This window comes from Pinus tabuliformis, chromosome 1_1, assembly GCF_031772625.1.
Source record: "Pinus tabuliformis cultivar Carrire ecotype Pingquan chromosome 1_1, CPIR1, whole genome shotgun sequence".
NCBI classification, from domain to species: domain Eukaryota; kingdom Viridiplantae; phylum Streptophyta; class Pinopsida; order Pinales; family Pinaceae; genus Pinus; species Pinus tabuliformis.
The window spans coordinates 610,746,943-610,766,368 of record NC_142297.1 but is presented as its reverse complement, the minus strand read 5'-3'; the positions used below and the strand labels follow the sequence as shown (position 1 = coordinate 610,766,368).

Sequence of the window (19,426 nt, the reverse complement as noted above, 5' to 3'; positions counted from 1 at the left end):
TACATGCAACTTATAGGGTCCTTGATGTATCTAGTCAATACTAGGCCAGACATTTGTTATGCTGTCAACACCCTCAGTCAGTTCATGGTGGAACCTAGGAGGGCGCACTGGGCAACAACCAAACATGTTCTCAGGTATATACAAGGAACAATTGAGCATGGACTATTGTGCACCAGAGGCAATGACATAGGTTGAATGGATTCACTGACGCAGATTGTGCTGGAAGTTCAGTAGATCGGAAAAGTACAACTAAGTATTGTTCAACATTGGATCATGAATGACCTCTTGGTGTAGTAGGAAACAAAAATCCGTGGCTCTGAGCTCAGCTGAAGCAGAATATATGGCAGCTAGCACAGCTTCGTGCGAAGCCATATGGCTTAGGAAGTTGCTTATGAATCTATTCAAGAGAAGGATGGAAGCGACCACAATCATGTGTGATAATCAAAGTTGTATCAAGCTCTCTTAGAATCTAGTATTTCATGATTGGTCGAAGCACATTGATATCAGGTGTCACTTTGTCAGAGACTGTGTCCAACGAGGAGCAGTATAGTTGAGGTACACTCGTATAGGAGAACAGGTGACAGACATCCTCACCAAGGCTCTAGGAAGAACAAAGTTTGTTTATTTCAAGGAGAAGATGGGGATGGTAAAGAATCCATTTTAGTAGTAGAAATGGATAAGTGTCAGGAGTTACAGTGAAGCAGTTAGTAGTGGCAGTGCTATGGGCAGCATGATGCAGTGTGTTGAGAGGGAGTTGCAGTACAGATGCAACAGTGTCAATGGAAGTCTCATGGGCAGCAGTACAGGAAGCAATAGTGCAGGGGATGTGAGGCAGCATGCCAAGCATCAACACAGGTACTGATGTGGAAGATCAGTGTGATGTTTCTATAGTGAAGCATTGCTAGAGCACATTCCTCGCTAAGAGGGAGTGCTGATTTTCGATAGCGCCGGATGTTCTCTAGCCTTGAAATTTGGAGAAGAGGCTAAGGCACATGAGATCTTCAAAACCCAGAAATCGTTTTGAGAAATTCCACACGGATGAGGAGTTATTAAAATAATTAATATTTTTAATGGGTTCCTATTTCTAAACTTAGGAAAATAAAAATATTAATGGGTATTAATAAAGATAAGGGTGAGAAGCTTCTAAGAGACGAGGATCAAGTTTTTTTTAATCTTAGCTGTAAATTAAAGACTTAATCTCGGTCGTTGATTCATCAATAGGAAAAGTATAAGAGAAGACTTGAGGATCATTTGGAGACACACCGGTAGATACTCAGTATCTCTAGGAAAATCGATTCTCAAGGAGATTGATTTCAGAGGGAGAGTTGCAGGGTGGAAGAAGAGGAGGGCATCAACAACAGGCAGTGACTGAGGAGGAGGTGACGCCGGGATAGTGGGACACATCGCAGAGAAAGACGCAATCTAGAGGAGAGATGCAACCCTCACGCAGGCTAACGCAGAGGGACGCAGAGCCACTCAGAGCGACGCAGAGTGGCGCAAAGGTTACATAGGAGTGGGATTAGGGTCTCCAAAGTGTCAGAAAGTCTCAAGTGTTTTTTTCAGTTTCTCTGTAAAACCATTCCTTGTAAAAGCAATTGCTGCTGAAGATTAATAAAGCCCTCATCTGCTTCATCAGTTTTCGCGCATTGGGTTTTTCCGAGGACAATTGTCCAAAAAGAATTGTGTTGATGTGATTGGTTCACTTGCATGTATTTTTCTCTAGGTAATTGTGTGTTAGCTGCAGTAGAATTTATTTTAATATTTGCAGGAGGGATTTCGTAAATACTAAATAACTTATTGTGAATAATAAATAGGTGAAATAAATCAGTTGCTGCAGTAGAATTTCAGTTTAGAAATTTTCACATCATCCACACCTCTGAAATAGGATGACATCTATGGCAAGGACGCTGGTGTCATGAGTCAAGTTTATATCTCTGTTTAGGGTGCGGTTTCCTTGGGAGAGAAAGTCACAGATCTGAGGCACCATGTGTGGAGGCTAGCAGACTGTCTGGGCAGTTTAACTCTTGATTTTGGGTGCGAGTTTCTTGTTGAATAGGGCCGCAGTTAGAGGTATGCTTGTTGGGTATTTTTCTGTGCCATTTGGTGTGTTGCATCTCTATTACAAGCTGCAGAGAAAGGGCTTCTACAGCAGCTTATTGGTCCGAACTGCAGCAGGGAGGAAGACACACTCAAGAGGGAGTTATTTATGCCATTTGGGCCTCTTATGGTTGGATTTTTCTCCTACAGCAGGCCGCAGCCCTAGTTGTATGTTACAGGTAGGCCGCAAGCCTTGATACCCTTGGACAGGAGGACAGAATGCAGGCCTTGGATCTCTTGGATGGGAGACTGTGACACTTATCTTGTGTCTGAATGCTAGTCCAAACCAGTAGCAAATTTGAGCAAAGGTGTTTGGAGGAAGGCCACAATCAGGTAGAGGTCCAGGAGCAATGAAAGAAGGCTGTAATAGTTTTCCATCAAACCCTCTCTAGAACTCCTGAATGCAGAAGCTTCTTCAACAATATTTGCCTTCTTAAGATTACATTTTGGGACAACTATGTATCTACGAGCAGTAACAGAGGATCTCCTCATTGGCTTGTTATTTTGACTTGAAAGTATTGTACTCTACCTCTGTTGAACATTTGATATTGATAAGAAGAAGAATTGATCAAGGGTTTTACTCGTCTTGGGGTTTTTCCATGGCTTGAGCCATATTATTGTGTCCTCTTGTCTTGGCTTGTCTTTTGCATTTGTTGTATATGTTCTTTCTTCAGTTACTGTCAATATGATAATGACCCTTGTGTTTGCTAATGGAAATAATGAATGGGCTAATATGGAATATTGAAGTAGCTGACCTAAGCAAAGAACATGTTAACTCAAAATTAACATGGTATTGGATCTCAAGAGAGGTCAAACCCAAGCAAGAGTAAACGCAAACACTAAAAGGTTAGGTGACAATTCTGCCCTAACAAGGAAAGAAGAACACCGTAGTTCTAAGATTGAGCTCTCTGTCAAATCCTGGGCAGACTAGGCCGAAATCTTATGAAAGGAGAATGAAGACTTTATAGGGGCATTCAAACACTGATGTGGAAAACCGAAGGCCTGTTCAATAGCCCACACAAAGCCAAGTTTGTTGTTTAGAAACTCGCAACATTGGGCTCAAAATATAAGTTGCCCTCTCTAAGCTGATAGAAGATTTCAGTAGGTTTGATTTGAAGAGTCCTTGAGGTTCAGCTTGCTTTAGCTCTTGAGATGAAGGCACGATTTTGCAATTCCTGGCATAACTCAGAGTGATCTAGAATCCTCGTATGGATTATAATCCTTTGCAGTCATTACAGGTCTATACTATCTTGACTCTACTCTTCTGCAGACTTTTCAGGACCACTTTCTATCTCTCATATGCTTTTAGGATATATATATATGATATCGACATTATTGAGTTATAGTCTTTATATGGCTTCACTTCACTAAAGTCTCCTCTATAGTATTTACTATTGACAGTATAATCCCAATGCTGTTATTTCAGTATGATGTATGGTAGCATCACATATACAATGATCCCGACACAATGATTGATCCTCGCACTATATATACATATATTTTCTCATCATATCTGTCAGTTTTCAATAACTGGCATTGTCTCGGTTCATCACCACAGAAGTATTTCGGCCCTCTAAGATCCTCGACCTGCATTGTTCCTATGACAAGCATTTATGATTCACATTCTATAAGCTCTAGCCCTCTTGGTGTTCATAGGCATCTCCACAGATCTCTCCAATGGCATGACATTGACTCATTATGTCTACACAACAGCTTGATATGTAAAATAGTCTGTTCAAACTCCATATTGGCCATGATATGATGCATAAGATATGACACATGGACAGTGATACTGTGCAAATCCCATGACAGTGACTACAATTCTGAACTATAACCTATTTGTACTGTTGTAACCTCGTAGTATAACATAATTCAGATGTCATTAACTTAGTACTAATCAAGCTCGCACCTGTGATTATTATTTGAAGCAGTCTGAACTATAATCTAGTCAGAGACAACTTGCTCCTGTAATACGGCCTTATCATAGTGCCCTGAAATCAGTAGTTGTGATATATCTCCTAGATCTGGGTTATAATCTAACAAGAACCTTGCATAGAAGTAACGTTGACAAGGTTAAGTCTCTAGCACAATAAACCCTATAGCTACTTCTATATGATGTAAATATAATGGCACAATCGTGAGGGTGATGCTAAATGACAAAAGTGTTTAGAAAATCATATAGGGTTTAAGTTGAACGTTGACAAGGTTAAGTCTCTAGCGCAGTAAACCCTATAGCTGCTTGTATATGACGTAAATATAAATGGCACAATCGTGAGGGTGATGATAAATGACAAAAGTAAGTCATATAGCATTTAAGTTGATCACACCCTTGCATTGTGTCAATCTTTGAAGATCTAATTCTATTAGTTGAAATACCTCTGTGGCTCAAATCTGAAGAATGTAAGCTGAGGCAGTCTGTCAAAATCTTTTCATCTTGTGGAGATCACCCTTGGAACACTATGATGATTACATTGTTCACTTGATCATCCATAATTGATTGGTGGCTTACTACTATTGAATCTTGCTATATCCCTTCTGGAGATTAAAATATCAAGTCACTCTGTAAAGCAATAACTTGAAAGGTCACTTCAATTGCTTCTCCAGATATTCTATTGACAACACTTTCAGATAGTTACATTTGTTGAGAGTAGGTGTTGTATGCCTTTTGCAAAGGCTGGGAATTGTGGAAAACTTGACATTGAGATATATCAGAATCACTATACATGTACTACTGAATATACATTTGTGAAATAATGATTGCAAGGTAGTATAATGCACATCAAGGTTGAGAGTCAATGTTCTTGGTGCTGCATAGGATTTGACTTTGAGCAAGATTTGTCAAAATTCTGTATAGCTGATTTACAGTGTTGATAACTCATATGGCAAGATGCATGTGGCAGAAGATGGAATATGGAAGACTTGTTGATCAGAAGTTCGAAGGCTTGCTTGATAGCTTAAGCAAAGCTATCAAGTTTTCAAAGTATTTGCCATATGTCTACGTTTGTATAGAATACTAAAGCAGTTTCTTTGATATCCTGGGAAGTCAGAATTTGTTACTATTAGTATGATTATGTATGACAGTCAGGGTACATCTTGATGATGTATGGGCTTCAGTTTGCCAAGAGTACAGTACCTTCATTCGGTTCAGAATCTTTTGAGCAGTCAATATATCTCAGGGTCTATATTTGATGACAGGTTAATATGATTTGAGCAGACTTGCTCGGATACATGATTTGTGCTAGGATTTGTTGAAGACCTGGGTTATATAACTAGGTTGTTGAACTAACAGTATGGAAAATGGTAAAAGCACATCTATATTTCTTAAGATCCACCTTTATCTATAAATCAAAAGACTGAAGCTTGTTTGCTCAAAGTAGTAAGCCTATCTTTTGTGAAGCCATTGCAGTTAGTTCTTCAGTAAGCAAAGAGAAGACTCGTAGGCACTGGACCCCTCGTGCTCCAGTATATGCAGGCAAATCATAGGGGGCATGGTAAATTGAACCAAATCCCAAGTTCCGACATCAACATCAAAGGCCAACAAGTGATCAGGACCATGGGTGACGCAGAACAAAATGCAAAATCCTATGGGTTTGAACTTTTGGTGACTAAATTACAGGCACCAAGGGATGCATTTCTGTTCTCTTCTACCAACAGACCCCCCCTGATACTATAGGGTTACCTATGCAGGCTTATTTATTTAAAAATATAATTTTTTCCTTAAATGAAAAATAATAATTACGACTTCCCTCACTGGGCGTATTCCCACTCATGTCCTAACCTTATTAGTCAATTCGAAAACTGGACTTTCTGTGCTCATGAAAATAGATTGTACTCTCTCTGCTCCTCAAATGAGATGAATTAACACGTATGTAAGCATCATAATTCATTCCATCTAGCCCAGGTAGGAACCTGTGTTCCGTAGAGGTAAGTGAGGTAGGGGTGTCCATTGAACTGGAGAAGATGCACTTTATTCAGCTGAGAGCTACTTATACAACCTATCATCATCAATGTTGCCCCATCCATGAAAAAGACATAGAATAAGAACTTCTAAGAGTTTTTCTAGTGCATAAGCTTCTTGTAACCTTATTAGTCAATTCGATGCAAAGGTGGGAGTTGAGCACTCTGTGATTGAGAGAGGGGTTCATACTGGAAGGTGGTTGGAACTCAAATCATTTATGGAAACAACTCAACACTGCCACCATCAAAATTCCACTAGAATATGTGATACCTAAATAGTAATTACTTAACAAAATGAACCTTTTCCACAAAAAATTAACCCAGTACAAGGGCTAGGAAATACCTGCATGAATGGAGACTGATATTGGTAAGTTGGGTGAAAGTGACAAGCCAACCAGAAGGAAATAGTGTAGCAAGCAACCTGCCACAACAATGAATCCGCTCGCTCTTATGCACAGCCTCGATCCCACCTAATGCAAGAGAAAATCATAAGCATAACCCACTACCCTAGTGCTATTGGTGAAGCCTCTGTCTCCGCGACTACTGGCACTAGATCAACTGACGAATCATAGCTATTGGTGCTGCAACGAAGACTCGAAAATGAGTCATGACTTGCACGAATGGAGACGTGATAACCCCACTACCCTAGTGCTATTGGTGAAGCCTCTGCCTCTGCGACTACTGACACTGCCTTTGCCTTTGCGACTACATCAACTATAGCTATTGGTGTTGGAATGAAGGCTTGAAAACAAGTCACGACTTGCAACAATGGAGTCTGAGTCTCTTGCTCAACAAGTCACGACCTTGTAAAACTCACGAATGGAGACTATAAAATTTATACAGGCGAATCCCCCAAATTCAATCTTGCCCTTGATTTGCAAACCAAGAAATCAGGGTGATTGCAACCAAATCCAACTTCCCAAACTGGGCGAATTGGGCTTTGCATTGTTTATCTGCCTTTCTTTTATGGCTAAAATGTAATAAATGATTATTTTTTAAATAAATGTTGGGCTAACTATAGAAAATGGGTGAATTATAAAAAAATTGCCCCTCCAAAATATAAAACCCCTTAAATTTCGTCCTTGGGCTAAGATTTGCCCCTAAAGTTTTCTATGACACACACAAGTTTTGATCAGTGGAATGGTTCTTAGTACACCAAAATTAACATTATACCTGTAGGAATTTTCAGGGTAAGTTCCTCAGAAAGAATACCAAAAGGACACCGCTCACAACCAGATCACAGATCAATACACCAGTATTTTTGACGTGGTTAAAACCCTCAAAGAGGGAAACAGTCCATGGCCTGTCCCAACGTGGGTACTACAGGCAATTTATTAATCAAAGAATGAAAATTTACATAAGCTTCTCTCATGCACGGATTACCCGAACAATGACCCTCCATGCGCTTTAAATAGAACTCATGGACCAATCGGGTGTCAAGCCACGGATCAAGTGTCGGTAATACCGAGGAGAGAATGAACCGTCGGATCACTACATATCGTGACCGTCGGATTGTAAGTTACAATATGTACAACGGTAAAGAAACACACTTTACCTAACTCTATACCTAACTCTAAACTAGACCAAGTTGAACTTAACTATATCCTATGTGTCGGAATATCCTAACATCCCCCCTTAAGAACAACTTGGGATAGGATTGAAGTATTTACAAATATGACACAATAGGAGAAGGAAGGAGGCACTAGAGCCTATCCCCCCTTAGTGACAACTTCCTGAACTCCAAGCATATATCGAAGTTTAGTGAACTTCGCCTCTGTGAGAGCCTTTGTGAAGATGTCTGCAACCTGATCATCTGTTGGACAATATTGCACTTCAAGAACATGGTCATGAATGAGCTTTCTGATGAAGTGCATGTGTAGTTCAATGTGTTTGCTGCGCTGATGCTGGACTGGATCTTTGCATAGCTGAATGGCACTTTGATTATCACACCAAAGTGTGGTTGGATGTTGCTGCTCAAAGCCAAACTCTGATAGGATCTGACGAAGCCACAAGGCTTCGTTACTAGCTTCCACGGCACCACGATACTCTGCTTCTGCTGACGAAAGAGAAATGGCAGCCTGTTTCTTACAAGCCCATGTAATAGGTCCTGAACCAAGAGTGAAGACATAACCGACAGTAGACTTCCGATCATCAGGGTCACCAGCCCAATCAGAATCAGTGAAACCAACTAACAGAGGAGCTGCTTTGGCACTGTAATGAATCCCAAACTGTACTGTACCTCGAACATAACGAAGTATTCTTTTAGCTGCTTTCCAATGACTTTCACGGGGGTTTTGCATAAAACGAGCAACAAGGCCAATAGCAAAGGAAAGATCAGGACGAGTATGGGTTAAATACAAGAGTTTTCCTACAAGTTGACGGTATAAGGTAGCATCAACTTCAGGAGAAGGACAAGAGACTGAAAGTTTGACTCCAGACTGAAAGGGAGAAGGGGCTGGCTTACAGTCTTCCATGTGAAAATGACGAAGAATATCACAAGCATACTTGGACTGGGAAAGGAAAATACCCTCCTTGGATTGCAAGACTTGAAGACCGAGAAAATAGTGTAAGTGTCCTAAGTCTGTCATTTCAAATTTCTTTTTAAGGCTGGACTTCACATGGTTTATAAGGTTGGGATCACTACCAGTAAGAATAAGATCATCAACATAAAGAACAAGGATGATAAGAGAGTTGCCCACTTTCTTGGTGTAGACAGTATTGTCAGAATGACACCTAGAAAAGCCAGATTCTAAAAGAAAGCTATCCATTTTGGCATACCAAGCTCGAGGAGCTTGCTTGAGGCCATAAAGGGATTTCTTAAGTCGACAAACAAGGCTGGAGTCCGTTTGTATGAAGCCAATGGGTTGTTCCATATAGATTTCTTCCTGCAAGTCCCCATGCAAGAAGGCAGATTTAACATCCATCTGATGGACTTCCCATTTTAAAGAGGCAGCAAGGGAAAGAACAAGGCGGATAGAGTTCATTTTGGCAACAGGGGAGAAGGTTTCAGTGTAGTCAATGCCTTCAACCTGTGAAAAGCCCTTAGCAACGAGACGAGCTTTATGTTTATCAACTTTCCCATCTGGTCCATACTTGGTTCTGTAAACCCATTTACATCTAACAAGTTTGCGTCCCTTTGGTAGAGGAACAAGATCCCATGTATCATTTGTCATCAATGAATGATATTCTTCATTCATAGCTGCTTCCCAATGTGGATGGCCTGAAGCTTCTGCAAAAGTGTCAGGATCATGATTTATTGGAGCTTGAGCCAGTAAAGAAGAGGCTCTTTCAAACTGAGAACGTGTACGTCGCTGATCTGTAGGATCACCGGCAAGATCACCTGCTGCATCCCGAGTAGCACGGACCCATCTTGGAAGTTGAGGATCCTGAGAAGGTGGGGGAGGATTATCATCCTCGCTTTCATCATCTGAAGAAGAAATGTTTTCAAAAGTAGAAGAGATAGGAAGAGGTGGCACATCCGCCGGACTAGGCTCGCAGGCCGATTTATTTTCATCAAATTTTACATCTCTTCTAATGATAACATTTTTGGACTTAAATGGAATAAGTCTATAACCTTTTACATCTTCAGAATATCCAACAAAAGTACATTTCTCACTCTTAGGTTCTAAAGCTTTATGCTTTTCATCTGGAATATGGGCCCATGCTTCACTTCCAAACACACGAAAGTGACTTACATCTGGTTTAATGGAACTCCAAGCTTCTTCTGGAGTGATATTCTCTAGAACCTTAGTAGGAGTGCGATTGATTATATAATTTGCACAATTAATTGCTTCGGCCCAAAAACTAAGACTGAGTCCTTTAGATTGCAGCATACAATTAGCCATTTCCTTTAAGGTGTGATTTTTCCTTTCAGCTACACCATTTTGTTGTGGAGTGTATGGAACGGTATGTTGCATTTGAATTCCATTTTCGGTGCAAAAGTTGATGAATGTGTTTTTAACATATTCTCCACCATTATCAGTTCTTAGCTTAAGAATTTGATGTCCAGATTGTTTTTCAACAAAGGCTTTGAAGGCCAAAAATGTGTTAAATACTTCGCTCTTGAGTTTTAAGAAGTATACCCAAGTGCGTCTGGAGAAATCATCAATGAAAGTTAAGAAGTACTTGCAGCCAGAGAATGAAGCAACAGGAAGAGGACCACATAAATCACTGTGCACAAGCTGTAAAGGGGCTGAGGCGTGCCAAGAGGCACGTTTGTCAAAACTGTCCCGATGATGTTTTCCGAGTACACATCCGGAACAAACACCATCTCTGCAAGATACCATAGGAAGACCTGTCACCATATTTTCTTTACATAGATGCTGAAGGGAGCGATAGTTTAAGTGACCAAATCGCTCATGCCAAAGTTTGCTCACTTCATCATTATGAGCAACAAATACTGAGGGAAGATTTGATGATCCAAAGTTGTGAAACTTATACAACCTTGTGGAATCATCAATAAGACCAGTAGCTAGAATCTGTTTAGGATCTTTTAGATCCTTGATTACAACATCATGAGGTGAAAATTCAACAATTTTACCTTCACCTGAATGAGTTATCTGATAGACAGATAGAAGGTTGCAGGATAAGGTTGGAACACATAGTACATCATTAAACTGACCATTGTCTAGATGAACAGTTCCAGTCCCTACAACATTAAGAGATCTATCATCACCAACATATATATTTTTGGTGTTACAATCATTTAAAGAAGAAAACATGGCTTGGTTTTTGGCCATGTGATAAGAGGCTCCAGAATCAATGAGCCACTCATGAGAATGAGAAGAAGAAGAAGATACATTTAATGCATAACCAGACTGAGATGATTGACAACGACATGCAGAAAGTGCCATTCCGGAAGTTGAAGTTGAAGTAGGCTCCACATGGATGTTATGTTTCTTCATTGCGGCTTCCAAGGCTTCCATCTTCTTGAAGCATTTAGATTCTAAGTGGCCATCTCGATTACAAAAGTTACAATGTCTATCAGTCTTCTTCCATTTGTCTTATTGGTCTTATCATTTTGCTGAAATGATCTTTCATTTTGAGGCTGAGTTGGTTTAGGACCATTCTTTTGAGGATATGACTTCTTAGGATTCTTTGAATTTGGTTGCTGCTGGGCGGCTAACGCTTTCGTGGAAGAGTTCCCAAGATTAAGAAGACCAAGGTGTAAGAGTTTTTCTTGTTCTCTTATTAAGGAATCACAAAAGGAGTCAAAGGAAGGGGCCTTGTAGTCTTTTCCTTGACAAATGAAAGCTTCCCTTGTAGAATGGAAAGTGGAAACAAATACAGAGTAGGCTGGTCCCAACTTAGTAAGGATGGAATAAATAAGGTTACCATCTTCTTTCTTAACTTTAACACCTTCCAAGAGATATCTAAGGGTCTTGAATTTGGACAAGAAATCTTCAATGCAAGAAAAATTATTAGGATCCAAAGTAAGCAACTCATTTTCAAGTTGATGGGCTCTAATTTCATTTTTAATCCCAAAAACTTTAGCGAGTTTTTCTAATGCTTCATGAGGAGTCTAAGATCAGGAGAAATAGACATTCCTATCAAACCACGTGCTTGATCTTGTCTATTTTCCCATTTTGCAGCCTTGTCTTCATCTTTTGGTTTCTTCTCTTGGTCTGTGGCTATTCTGAAGAGACCTTTACTTCTAAGTAAATCTTCCATGTAGGCTACCCATTGGAAGTAGTTAGTGCTGTCAAGAATGACTTGGCATGGACTTTCCATTTTTTTAAAAAAACTGAAGCTGAAGATGCTGAAAGTAAGTGTTCCAATGGATAGATCTCGAAAAAATAGGCGGTTTTAAAAAAAACGGCTCTGAAAAAGGCTTCCGGATGAAGAAGTTATGGCTTTTTGAAAAAAAAATTGTTGACGTTGCCGGCAAAGTGCGCGAATGTGCGGGAATGAAAAAATCCACCCCCACAAAATGGAGACTTGAACCCAAGACCTCTACTCTCTTAAGATAGCTTTGAACCAATTGATCTATACAAAAAATTTGAGAGAGAGAGAGAGGGGGGGGGCCTTGGTTTGCGTGCTTGCCTTGAGAAAGATCTTTTTCCCTACAAAACACAAAACACAAAACCCAACACGAATATGCAAAGAAAAACGAACCTTGCGGCTCGAAGTTAGCTTTAGCCAAAAAACTAGAAATTTAAAAAAAAAATCTCAAAGTTAGCTTTAGTCGAAAAACTAAATATTTTTCTCAATGTTTCTGATTTTCCGAGATCACACTAAGGTGCAGGGAAAAGAGCATACGCATGAGAAAAATCCTTCCTTTCTGTTTCTGATTTGCCCAGATCGCACAGAGTCGCAGGGCAAAGAGCATACACAGAAATGAAAGGTATAGATCCGGTTAAAAAAAAGGCTAAATAAACCGAAACCGAAATAAGCAGAGAGAAAATAACAGTAAAATGCAAAAAACACTGTATACCTCCCGATCTGAAAAATGACGCAGCTAGGTCTACCGGAAACCTTTTCGCGTGAAACGAAAGGGGTTCCTCACTGGAACAGATGCTCCGAACGCAACAGAGCAGTCCTCTCGGCCCGAAAGCAGTCAGAAACAGCAGATCTAGGAAACGACAGCCGCATGCAGTTCTACCGGCTTCAGATTTGGATCACCAACGGACGCGTCCCTCAAATAGCTCTGATACCGTGTAGGAATTTACAGGGTAAGTTCCTCAGAAAGAATACCAAAAGGACACCGCTCACAACCAGATCACAGATCAATACACCAGTATTTTTGACGTGGTTAAAACCCTCAAAGAGGGAAACAGCCCACGGCCTGTCCCAACGTGGGTACTACAGGCAATTTATTAATCAAAGAATGAAAATTTACATAAGCTTCTCTCATGCACGGATTACCCGAACAATGACCCTCCATGCGCTTTAAATAGAACTCATGGACCAATCGGGTGTCAAGCCACGGATCAAGTGTCGGTAATACCGAGGAGAGAATGAACCGTCGGATCACTACATATCGTGACCGTCGGATTGTAAGTTACAATATGTACAACGGTAAAGAAACACACTTTACCTAACTCTATACCTAACTCTAAACTAGACCAAGTTGAACTTAACTATATCCTATGTGTCGGAATATCCTAACAATACCTTTCCAAAACAACTATGAAAAGATTTTAAACAAGTACGAAATCATTGCATTTAAGCTCATTCTATTTCTATGGAACTACTAAATTCATCTGTAATACATTCTACTGAAACCTTGAACAGACATCATAATAGATGATACGAGCTTGATTTTTCTTCACCAAATTGATATGTGCTTTTTTAGGGTATATCTCTTGTGGAATCTTCTTGCTTATCTGTTCCCAAATTTGGGAGTCATAGGCATAAGGGATAAGGTATAATAGTTCAAAGCAGTGTTGAAAATATCCGTATCGGCAAAATATCGGCAAGGGTCCGGAAAATATCTTATCGGCAATATCGGCAAAAATATCGGCAAAATATCGGCAAATATCGGCAAGCAAAAAAATTAATTTTTTCAAATTTTTAAATATAGCCGATATTTTGCCGATATTTTCCGATATTTGCCGATATTTTGAAAATATCGCGATATTTTCAAAACAGAAAATATCACGATATTTTCTCGGCGATATATCGTTTTGCCGAAAATATCGCGATATTTACGAATATCGCCGATATATCGCCGATATTATCAAGAGTGGTTCAAAGGAATATTATTCTTTGAGATGGAAGGATTCAAACCTCTAGGCACTAAAGGTACAAACATAGTTGCACGTTTAGAAAGAAAATGATTCAACTTAGCAAACATGAATATTGGATGCTTGTGCTGGATACACCAATTTTGTTTGTCTAACAACTATATTTAATAGGTTATCACCATCTAAACTCAGATATATGATTTGTCTTTGAGGTTGTCAGAATTTTGAACTACTAATTTGTGAAGTTTCTTATACAAGCTTTCCACCAACCACCAAATGAAAAGATAGGAATTTCCTTATTATCAACTTTCTAAAATGACCTGACAGGGATAATTTCTGATATCATATATGGAGAACAAATAGCAGACAATATCTAGTATTGTGGTTTTCCCATATCTGATGCAATTCTCATTCTGAGTGCATGTTTGAACTCTTAGCAGTTCTAAAAACATCTAAGATCTTGTAAGACATGCACAGTGGAAGATTATCCAACGGAAGCAACTTAATATGATATTCAGTTAGTCTTCTATCATAAGAATCTGTTTTCTTCCCCTGACGTTTTGGACTGCTTAACATTCTCAAACAATATGATATATTAAAGCTTGCGGGGTGCTTTATAGTATGAAGTTTTCAGGGCATTTCCATCATTAACCTTTCTACCTAATGTGGTTGATGATTTTGAACAAAGTTTGTTTTAAATGGCCATTCTTTTCTTTGATAATGCAATTTATATCATCATCTTTTCTAGTTTTCTTCAAAGTGATTCAGCTTTCCCATGTGAGTCATCTTTTCTAATGCCTGGAATGGTTTTCAGGCACTTTTTGCTGGAACTGTGGCAGAAAATATTGGTTATGGGAAAATCCCTGACAAAATTGACATGAAGAAAGTTGAACAGGCAGCAAAATTGGCAAATGCTGATGGATTCATTCAAAAACTTTCAGAAGGTTATGACACAAATGTTGGTCAGCGTGGCTCATGCTTGAGTGGAGGCCAGCGCCAAAGGTGGTTGTCTATTTGCATTTATTTAAAATTTATATGTAAGAGAGTGTATCTGCATTTAGTAAATGGATTATTGATATTAATTGGATAACAATGGAAACCAATTCTTGATTTAGGAAATGAACTGGAATGACATACTGAATTCGGTGAGGCAGGTTGGCTATTGCAAGGGCCATATACCAGGAGGCATCCATATTGATCTTGGATGAGGCAACTTCTGCACTGGATAATAGATCAGAATTGCTAGTAAGAGAGGCTGTGGAGCACCTTATGACTAATCGAACTGTAAGCTAAAGATGACCTGGATTATTTTCTTGCATAAATATTATCTGGTCCATTGTTCTTTGGACATAATTTAGTGTAACATGCTTGAATCCTCTGATATGCTGTAATATTTCCATCTGCAGTTTCCAATAATATGCTTGTTTATTTTCTTATTATTATTATGTTGCATTTCAAGGGACGGAATATATTCAGTGGGGATAGATAGTACACATGTTAAAATGCTTCTTGTGATTTTCACTTTGATTACTTTTTTCAATGTTTTCTGAAGTGCGTAGCCATACAAAGAGGTATTTTCTGGCCAAGTTTTAATTTTCACACATGTTTTAACTTTTAGATTTTCGAGTCAGCAATATTTGTTTTTTATCCTTTTCATATACTTCCAACTTTCAGGGTTTCAAGACCCCAGGTTTTGCTCTCCTTTGTGTTTTTCTCTTTACCTTAATTACAAACCCGATATGAAGGGGTACATGTTCAAAAGTAACTTCTGAAGATTAATAACAAATATAAAATACTAGAAACATATAAAACATATTACAATATGTTGTTATTGATGGTTAAAACAAAAGATATCTATAAGACATACCCTTATTGTTGATGTTTGTAACTTGGGCAGGTACTTCTACACAGGGCTAACAGTCTAGGCATGCAGAAGTCACTTAATACACCCTGTTACCCACCATCCCTAGGATAATTTTTTTCTCCAAGATGGTTTTCAGCTGGCAACCAACAGCCCCTTGCAGCCACCAACTAGCTCATTGTGCAACTTCTTCATTACCTGAGCCAGCCATGCGGTCCCTCAGCCATCTGCCATGATCATATGTTTGAAGGTGGGCCTCCCGAACCTAAAGCTATGCCTTGTCATTTGGTAAATTGAGTATTGTAGTTTGCCTATCATGGACACTTATGGGCATGGATTAATGGGGGGATTCAGTGGAAAGAGTGGGCTGGGTCTGTGATCTTGTCCCCTAGACCTCTTTTGGATGTTAACCTTGGACCCTAGTCCTGTGGGATCTTTTTTACTGACCTTTGGGCTTTAGAGATTGTACTTCATGGGAAACCTTGATTTTGGTTGCATGGTCCCTCTCTCTCATCCACATATATCACTCTCCTTCCTCTCATTATAACCCCATTCATCATTCCTCCTACTTGGGTCCACATTCCTCCACTGGGCGCACATAGGGTTAGTCCTCCCCTTCCCCTTGTCCACACCTTCGGTCGGGCGTGGAACGATGCCCCAGAGGTTGATGCAGTAGTAAAGAAAGGTAAAAGCATAATTGGCCACGCTCAATAGGAAAATGTACCACAAAATTCAAAAGATGGTTGGGACAAACACATTTAGCACGTGGGCAAAGGCCAATACATGAGCTCTAGCCCATTATCATAGCCATCGCCCTGGTTCCTATAGGCCTTAGATGAGCCTCCTTTATCATTTAGGAACCCATGATTGTACCAATCCCTAGTGGGCAATGAACCGCCCGACCCTAAACGGGTTATCCACTTTTATATCTTACACATCATGCTCTTAACCCTTGAGCCCCGAGCAGTGAATTAAAGTAAATTCATAAAGGGAAAAAGGCATATAAAGAAGGGTGGAAAAATTAAGGCTGAGGAACTTCATGTACCACGATTGCTCCCTCCTATACATTATATACCAAAGTGTGGGTTTCCCTTTTATTAGCTACCCTTGTACCCCAACATGTGGTCCAAGGTTGCTCTTTTTATTCCCTGCTCCATTCATATCTTTATCACATGCCACCATTCTTTAAAGGATGTACCTTGGACATACTATCCTTTTTAAAAGTAGAAACCACCTAATAGGTTACTTGGTTAACCCTATTTGGAGCTTAGACATTAGCACATACCAAAGCCCACTATGGAAGGGCATGCCATTATGAAGTGCCCGCTTGATGTCCATGGTTTGTAAGCTCTTTCACTCTATTTCCTTTGATGACTTGTTGTACTGAAAGGCTAGGGGACACATTCGATCTTATGCAAGATTGCAGGTGATCTCCATCTTGGGTTTGGTCTCCCTATATGGGGTCCTAACCCTCCAAAGGGCTACATTGGCACATGTAGGGTGTGCGTTGAGAGCCATGGGCCTCCACAACAGTAGGCATCACTCCATGGATCCCCATGGATGTTTAGAGATTCCTATTGGACGAGGAAGATGCGCCTGGTTCACCTTTTCCTAGCCAGCCCCACAGTTGTACCTTGCACTTGGCAGATGCCCCAGGACCTGTATGTTGATGTGGCATCACTTACACCATCATCTAAATCCTTATAGATGGTCTACAGGCATCTTCGACTTACTTGGAGACCCATGAGGTCACTTGTGTGCCCTCACAGCCAATGGGAGCACCACAAGTTTATTATGTGGAGAACAAGGGGACAACCCCTTGTACTTTACTTTTGGAAGTCCAACTCATCATTTTGGCACTTATGGGCTTCATCAGGCTTCTTAGAGAGCCCAAAGACATGCATCATTGATTATTCGACCTCTTCGGAGGCTTATTATTTTGTTTATGAGCTAGTTTGGTGGGTTTGTCATCAAAAGATAGTTGTTTGCACATTATTTTAGTTGATGGGCTAATGTAGGCTCAAATTAGGTAATTTGAACTCCTAATAAGTGTATAAATAGGAGAGACAGGCATTCATTTTGTATCATCACTTGGATTGGATCATTCTCTCTCTTGAAAATTTTGCATTTCTTTCTTGGAGGATGAATTATAGAATGGATGAATTTTAATGTTTGGATTGGAATTTCTTATCTTGGAGCTTCTTTATTTGCAAATGTATTGATGGTTGGATATATTCTCTTACATGTAAGTACGATATTGATGTCATTTTCTTTTACTTTGTCCCATACTTTGATCATCATATTTTTGCTATTTTAGGGCTAATTGTTGCATGCATTTATTGCTTCATTGTGGAATTATGTTTCTATATAGCATATCTCTATGTATGGGCCATGTTTGTTGAACGAATTGTCCTAGGGATCGAAGTTATCTTGATAAACCATCTTTGTTTGCAAGCTAAGTATAAAAGCTTTAAGATCACTTTCCTTTTCTGCCCTAACATTGGAAGAAGTTGCCCTTAGAGCCTTCCTGAGCTAGAAACGAGATCCTTCTTCACAATTTTGCCTGAATCCATATCCCCAAAAGGAATTAGGTACCGATCCACCATAAGATAATCACCTTAAAACCTTTTTCTTCACCTTTTCCCCTTCTTTTCTAGGTCTAGCCAAGCTGGGCCACCTAGGGCATCACTTTCCTGACGAAGTAGCCATAGAAAAAATTTGATCTCCTAGCCTCTACTGTGTTGGTGTGTCCTCAACGTCTCCTCCAAATTTGAAGAGATTCCGACGGTGGGAGTGTGAGATGTCCCAAGCCCTAGCTTTAAGATCAAACTTTGTCCTTGTGTTCCCTAGGCTAGTACCTCATAGGATCAATTTGACGTGTCTAAGTGAAAACTCTTGTTTTGATCCTTTCCCCTTCCTTGTTTGGGTTAAGATCGTCATTGGTTGCTAAACTCCCTCCCCTTAACTTAGACTAGGTCCACTTGGTCCCATGCCTTCGAAAAGTTAATTCTTCAAAAACCACTTGGCAAGTCAAGTGCAATAGGATTTCAAGTCAAGTCCCTTTAGGAGCCCCTTTTAGGTCCACTGCCAGTTTGAGTGGTAACATTTTTGCGCCATTGTTGGGGACACAAGACGTGTTTTGTTCCCTGTACGACATATTGACATATCATTATTGGTGACTCCATTGGAAGAACGAAGCCTTGGTTTTGCATTGAACTTCAAAGTCAATGCTTGTAGGGTGAAGCAAGCATTTGTTAAGGCCAGTTTAGTTCACCCTGCTGACTCCCATGATATTGATATATAACGATTAATGGCTTCTAAAAATCTTCATGGGTGGGATCGTGCTTTGGATATCACATGGGTTCTAGGATACCCAAATTGCCTGGATTAGATGTTTATGCAAAACATGCCACAATTCAAGTGTGATCCAGCCACAACATTGGAGCACATAGCAAAACTGATGAAGCATGCTTATGAAGTTAATGTGGTCCTTCTAGACAGCCTCGTGGAGTTATTTATTGCTTCTATTGAATACAAGCACCGAGGTTGGCTTGCCTCGTGTGAGCCTAAAAGCATTTCATCGTTTAGCAAGTTGCTCAACAAATCCATCAAGTATAAGGGACTGAAATTCCAATCTAATGAAGTTGCTTGTGAAAGCCCTCCGAAGGGAAGGTCTCATTAGTCAAGATGAAGAAGTTGGAGATAACCTCGAGGATCTTAGTGATGAGCAGGAAGATGAGTCCTCGTTAGGTCCACATAATGACTGAGAAAGCACAAGTGTTGGGAATGATGAGTTTATAGAAAGTGAAATTGAGAGCAACTTTAC

General features: G+C 39.9%; 1 protein-coding gene across 4 annotated transcripts in view; it reads left to right on the top strand.

The window, feature by feature from the left end:
• Positions 1-19,426, top strand: part of LOC149214757 (ABC transporter B family member 29, chloroplastic-like) — a 256,557-nt gene that overhangs the window by 214,549 nt on the left and 22,582 nt on the right. For all 4 annotated transcript variants that reach the window (XM_089392402.1, XM_089392404.1, XM_089392403.1 and 1 more), the window contains 2 exons: positions 14,554-14,741; positions 14,894-15,023. In XM_089392402.1, the coding sequence (XP_089248528.1) occupies positions 14,554-14,741; positions 14,894-15,023 (318 nt within the window). The remainder of the gene's footprint in view (positions 1-14,553; positions 14,742-14,893; positions 15,024-19,426) is intronic.